At 37.7% G+C, this 7189-nt stretch overlaps 1 protein-coding gene across 1 annotated transcript; it reads right to left on the reverse strand.

Moving 5' to 3' along the window:
* Positions 1-2044: 2044 nt before the first annotated feature.
* On the reverse strand, positions 2045-3001 carry LOC127227674 (olfactory receptor 52N2). The gene has a single exon (XM_051192030.1). The coding sequence runs from the start codon at positions 2999-3001 to the stop codon at positions 2045-2047; it is 957 nt and encodes a 318-aa protein (XP_051047987.1).
* Between the last annotated feature and the right edge of the window lie 4188 nt (positions 3002-7189).

The following is a 7189-nucleotide window of genomic DNA, read 5'->3' on the forward strand; positions in this document are numbered from 1 at the left end:
TTTTCTCCAATAAGATGTCACTGTGTGTATCAACCACACTCCAAGACAAGCCCATGCCCAGGAGGAGTTAACCAACAAAAATGGACTCTGTGTATTTTGTGTATCTTTTGTTTTGGTATATTTGTCTTATTGTTTTTGGTTTTGTTGTTGTTAGTTGGTTGTTTTTGTCTTTTTTTTTTCCTTTTTTTTTGAAAGCGAGAAAGAACACGAAGTTGGGAAGTTAGGAGGATCTGGGAAAAGTTGGGAGAAAGAAAGAATATGATCAAAATATACTGTATGGAAAAATTCAGAGAAAATAGAAATAAAAGTATTTGGCCTATACTGGCATGCTTGTGAGAAGCCAACAAAAGCTCAGCCATAGAGAACTGATTCTTGCCAGGCAGTGGTAGCATTCAGGAGGCAGAGGCAGGCAGATATATGTAAGTTTGAGGCCAGCATAGTCTACACAGTAGTTACCGGACAGCAATGGCTGTTTTACAGAGACACCCTATCTCAAAAATAAAATAAAATGTGTGTGTGTGTGTGTGTGTGTGTGTGTGTGTGTGTATGTGTGTGTGTGTGTGACAGAGAGAGAGAGAGAGAATGAAAATTAATCCTGCAGTGAGGAGAGATTTCTCATTAGCTCATAAATAATAGCACAATTAATTATATTATTAGACTATACCAGAGACAATATTGTATTATTTCTTTAAGAATGGACATACTTAATTATCCATATACATTTTATTAATAAGCATTTGTCATATTTGAAAGTATAGAAGTTGACATTCATAGACATATAGGAATTCATTAACATGACAATGACTAATCTTTAAAAATCAATGATTTTAACTTTCAGACTAATTGACTCCAAAACAAATGAAATGTTCTAATAGCTGTTTATTAAAATGTCCTTCCTCAAGATGTTTCCATTGTTAATGATATCTTCTCCTTTTCATACGTGTTTCATCTCATGTTTCCCTGGCCAGTGTCTATTCTTAGTGCCCAGCAATTTGGTATTATTTGACATTCAGCTCTGCAACCCTCAAATTAGATCTAGTTTATAGCTAATAGTATAAGTTAATAGTATTTAGCATCTTAAAAATGAATGAAATAAAACCAAATACTATTGTAACCTGATTGTTTTACCTCCTTAATCAATAACAAAAAAATTAAGTCACATACATTTATTTTTCATAAAGCTTAAAAAATGAATGTGCACCCAAAGTCCTTTTATGCACCAGGGATACATCCTGGTTCCACTGTCAGAGGTCAAGGACTTTGGGAACACATTCTTCATGGAGGGATACTCCCTTAACCTAGAGGGAGGAGGGAGGGCCTAGTTCCCTATTCCAAATGACTCCACAGATTTTCTTGACCCCTCCTGGAAGGCATCACCCTCCCTGTGGAGTGTGGGGTGGGATGGGATGGGAGGGTGGTCAGGGGCATGGGAGGGAGGGAGAGAGGGAGGGAAGAAGGGAGGGAGAAGGAACTGGGATCAATATGTAAAATAAGAAAAACTAAATTTAAAAAAATGAATGTGCAGGGAAGAATGGATCTGCTAATCATTTAAGAAAACTAGATGGTACCATTAGTTTATCAAATAATTAGAATTGGGGTAGTTCACAAAAAATCAAAATATAGTATTTTTGATAGTTTACTCTAGCACTGAACCCATGTTTTCTACATCAGCAATATACTTGATCTAAGTAGGGTTTGCCCTTATTGAGGAGGACAAGATTGTCCCAAATTACTGCAAGCTTATCTTTTAAATACCAAACACATATTGACATTTATTCTACATCCATCATTTAATTTTATTTCCATCCATTGTTTCTATTTACATAGAATTTTGTAAAAATAAAAATATAAGGAATGAGTACATTGTGTATTAATTTATAAGTCTATACTTTGGCAGAACTTTCTTTACAAAGAATGCCATAATATAAAATTACAAAGGCTTCAGAACATTTACATAATACTATTGCACTCAATTTTTATGACAGTTTTCTCCACTATTTTCCTCATCATAAGCAGTTATAGCTAGTCTTAAAATGTATTTGTTTTAGGCAATGCCCATTTTGTCTCCTATTAAAAATTTCACTACACTTTCCCGAATCTGCTTGGTCTTGACCCCATAAACAATTGGGTTCATGGTAGGGGGTAGTAGCAGGTAGAGGTTGGCCACTATGATGTGGATGTGGTGGGGAATAGTGTGTCCTCCAAAACGATGAGTGAAGAAAGTAAAAAAGGCAGGCACATAAGTGATCACAATAGCACAGATGTGAGATGTACAGGTGCTAAAGGCTTTGTGACGAGCGTCTGCAGAGGACAGACTCACCACTGCTCGCAGTATCATAGTGTAAGATACAGAGATACAGCAAATATCAAACACACCAATTAGTAGAGCAACCATAAGGCCATAGATTGCATTGACCTTGGCATTGCCACAGGATACCTTGGCCACAGACATGTGATCACAGTAAGTGTGGGGGATAAGGGTTCCTCTGCAATAGGGCAAGCGCTTAGTGAGGACAGTGAATGGAAAGATGAGCATCACACTCCTCAAGAAAGTAGCAAGACCAGCCTTGGCAATCACAGGGTTGGTGAGAATGGTGGTATAACGCAGAGGATAGCAGATGGCTACATAACGGTCCAGGGCCATGAGCATGAGCACCCCAGATTCCATTCCAGTCAACATATGCACAAAGAACATCTGAACCAGGCAAGAACTAAATCCAATCTCTTTGAAGTTGAACCAGAATATGCACAGCATATTAGGCACAGTGGTGGTGCACAAGGTGACATCAGTGAAGGAGAGTAAGGCCAGGAAGTAGTACATGGGCCGGTGCAGAGCCTCCTCATGGCCAATGAGGTAGATAAGCCCACAGTTCCCCACAACAGCAATCATGTACATGAAACAGAATGGGAGAGAAATCCACACATGTGCAGCTTCCAGCCCAGGAACACCATTCAAGACAAAGAAATCTGGGGTCAGGCTGGAGCCATTGGCTCTGGACATAATGGCTGGCAGGATGAGAGCATTTTATACACAATAATAATGTCAGTATTCTGGGAAATTATATAAATAAAAGGTAAGTAGAGAGTCTAGAAAAAAATGATAGCATTAAAATGAGAAATTATTTAAAAAGTTTGCAGCCTTCTATAAAACTCCATAGTCTACTGCCATTTTTCCCTTGACATTATTCCTCAGCATAGGGAATTTTGTCTCAATTTTCCTGTGTCAGGTTTCTGGGTTCCGCAGTGTTCTACAGTTATTTTAGCATTATTAATGGCACCAAAATATATTTCAAAGAAGAAAAAACTAGGTTTTAGAGATGACTAAAAGTCATCTCTAAAAATATGAGCTTCTACTTATAACATACTTACAGTAGAGATGAAGGGACCCTGACTTTGAATTAGAGCCTCATTGCAGCACAAAATAGCAAGAGAAGCCTGAATTTGAAGAAACAATGATTCTTTTTACAATTTTTAGAACCCTTAAAGGGAAGAAATCTCCAGTAGTAAAAACCATAGATGTGTTCATACAACAAGATGAGAATCTACTAAGTGTCTGGAATTTAGTAATTGGTGTATATTAGCTCTTACATTAATTATAAGGTATGGGATAAGGCATATCCTATTCAATGTCTTGATACTTTATCTTAGACATTCCTGACACTGTTCTCATTTGAGAAATATATTAATTAAGCAAACAGACAAAATCCCATAATTTAGGGCACCAATATTGCAGAGCAGGATGATTCCTGTGCTCAAAACTAAATAACAGAGATTCAGGTTATATCTTCATTGCGTAGATTAGAAAATACAGGTTCAGGGCAACAACATTTAAAGTGACAAGGCAAGGATCAAATGAGAGAATTTTCATTCACACATTCAATGCTTCTGTTTGTAACTCACTCAAGTGACAGATCCTAATACTGATGGGCACTTTTATCACCTGAATGTAACAAGTTTAGTAAATTATGATGACATAAGAACATTATTTTTAAATTCCAGACAGAGAAACCGTACTCTGAATTGTAACTAAGAGCAGCTGTGAGGAGCCAGGGAGAGTTAACTAGTCTCTCACTGGAGAAAATCTCCACACAGCAGCTGTCTGTGAGATAGATGCAGTCTTGTCTGGGACTCCCTTCAAGAGTACTGTGTGGCCTCTGAATATTTGGGGGATTTTTCTTGGGAGGATTTCTGCAGAGAAGCCTCCTTCAGCAAGTCCCTCTCAGTATCTTTAGTATTTAAGTCTTGTTTTGTATTACTTGGCACTTGCCCCATAAAGGTCATTTCTGATGGAAGCAAATCTGAACATAGCTATCCATTAGTCAAGGTAAAGAAAATATATATCCTTCTCGTTGTAACCCATGACTGCCCAAATTTCACTGTCTCCAGTGAATTGTGAAGTCATTTTACTGTTGCTCCACAGTTATAGAAGCCTTTCTTCCCTTCTTTCCTAGATGAATGGAAATGCACTGTAGCAGTTGCTGTCTACATCTCTTGGATTTCTTGAACTTAATTTCTGTTTCTGAGAGTAAGAGTCGTTGGAAGTCATTCAAACTTACCTCAGTGCTAGGAAAGACCAGAGTAGTGTACATGCCTGAGAGCCTGCACATAAAGGCGTCTACAATCACCCAACATTGTTGTATCATTTTGAGTGCTCTCCAGTGTGGAGAGTGTTCACTTGATTGGGTCTTTGTAGTTCAGTGTCTCAGAAGACTTGTTGGAGAGATAATATCTTTTGGGACTTTTGAGATAATTTTAGCACTTATTTCACCTTAAAGCATAGATATAACTAGGGTAAAAATACACCAAAGTTACACATCCTCTCCAGGTGCAAAATCTGGAAAAATTCTGATAGTCATAAATACTTCCCTTTCATTTTACTTATCTTGCTTACAATTCAATCTCATGAAATCTCAACATGTATTTTAAGCTTTTGAGAAAGGCATGATAAAGGCATAATTAGATAATTAAATATACCATCTAATGTAGAAATGTAGAAATTTTCTCTAGTTTTTGTTTTATGTTTATTGATTAAATTAATGAAACATATATCTACATATAATGAATAAACCCACATAAATATTTTGTTTTGTGTATATTTGTATATAATACATCTATATGTTTTAGTGATTGGGTTTCATTTTTACTATTTTATTTGTAAAGGGAATGATACTAACAATTTCAAAACAAATAATTAGGATTAGGATACTTTGTGTCATTGTGAATGTATGAAAAATTCTTTTTAAGTACTTTTTGTTTTAGAATTTAATGCTTGCATGTAATGTATTTTGATCAAACCACTCCCTATTTCTTCTCATATAATTCTTCCCCATGTAGTGATACCAATTTCCTCCCAAGTTCTTGTACTACTCTCAAAAACCCATTAAGACAATTTAATTGTGCCAGTATGTGCTTGAGCATGAGTAACCTGTCAGGTACTGCTTTTCTGTTAAAAAATAAAACAGAACCAAAGGCCAAACTCCTTTCTCACATGTCATCAATTGTCAGTAACTCCTCAGTACTTTGTGACCCTATCTCCCATTCATGCCAGATATTTTGTCCTGCCTATCTTGTATAGGTCAAGATTTCCAACAAACACAGAACAATGCAGAAAGTCATCTTTCACTGAAAGTGTATCAGTACCATGCCTGCAATTATAAGTCTAACAAGCCTAAGGGTGGGATTGCCGGGTCCTGTGGTAGACTGATTCTAATTCTCCTGAGGAACCATCATATTGATCGCCCATGGCTGTATAAGTCTGCACTCCCACTAGCAGTGGAGGAGTGTTCTTTTTTCTCCACATCCTCTCCAGCATGAGTCATCATTGGTGTTTCTTCTTTTTCTTTCTTTTCTTAATTTTAGCCATTCTGGCAGGAGTAAGATGGTATCTCAGAGCTGTTTTGATTTGCATTTCCCTGACAGCTTGGGGGGACTTGTCCCTTTCCAGTTCTGTGAGGGACTTTATATGAATCTCTTAGAATACACCTTGTATCCTAGTACCTCTGGTGGTGTGAATCATAGGCTGGTGATCCTTTGCATAGATGTGGATCATTTGGGTATATATGCCTAAGTGGGGGAATGCCGGGTCCTGTGGTAAACTAATTCCCATTTTCCTGAGGAACCACCATACTGATCTCCAAAATGGCTGTACGAGTTTGGACTCCTACCAGCAGTGGAGGAGTGTTCCCCCTTCTCCACATCCTCTTCAGCTTAAGTTGTCATTGGTGTTTCTAATTTTAGCCATTCTGGCAAAATCTGGTAAGATAGTATCTCAAAGTTGTTTTGATTTGCATTTCCCTGATAGCTAAGGATGTTGGGCACTTTAAGTATCTTTCAGCCTTTTTGGTTTCCTCTATTGAGAGTTCTCTATTCAGTTCTGTACCCCATTTTTAAATAGGATTATTTGGTGTTTTTTTTTAAACTAGTTTCTTGTGTTCTTTGTATATTTTGGAGATCAGCCCTCTGTCGGTTGTGGGGTTGGTGAAGATCTTTTTCCAGTCTGTGGGCTGCCATTTGGTCTTGTCCACTGTGTCCTTTGTCTTACAGAAGCTTCTAAGTTTGAAGAGGTCCCATTTATTAATTGTTGATCTCAGTGTCTGTGCTATTGAAGTTATGTTCAGGAAGAGGTCTCCTGTACCAATTTGTTCAAGGGTACCTCCTACTTTCTCTTCTAAGAGGTTCAGTGTGGCTGGATTGATGTTGAGGTCTTTGATCCATTTGGACTTGAGTTTTGTGCATGGTGACAGACATGGGTCTATCTGCAGTCTTCTGCACACCATTATCCAATTGTGCCAACACCATGTCTTGAAGATGTTTTCCTCCCCCCATTGTATTTTTTTTAGTTGTTTTGTCAAAAATCAGGTGTTCACAAGTGTGTGGGTTTATATCAGGATTTTTGATTCTATTCCATTGGTCTACCTGTCTATTTTTGTGCCAATACCAGGCTGTTTTCAGGACGATAGCTCTGTATTAGAGCTTAAAGTCAGGGATGATGATGCCTCCTGAAGTTCCTTTATTGTACAGGGTAGTTTTGACTATCCCAGGTCTTTTGTTTTTCCATATGAAGTTGAGTATTATCCTTTCAAGGTCAGTGAAGAATTGTGCTGGGATTGTAATGGGGATTGTAGATTGCGTTTGGCAAGATTGCCATTTTTACTGTGTTTATCCTACCTATCCAAGAACATGGGAGATC

Source organism: Phodopus roborovskii, unplaced genomic scaffold (assembly GCF_943737965.1).
Source record: "Phodopus roborovskii unplaced genomic scaffold, PHOROB, whole genome shotgun sequence".
NCBI lineage: Eukaryota > Metazoa > Chordata > Mammalia > Rodentia > Cricetidae > Phodopus > Phodopus roborovskii.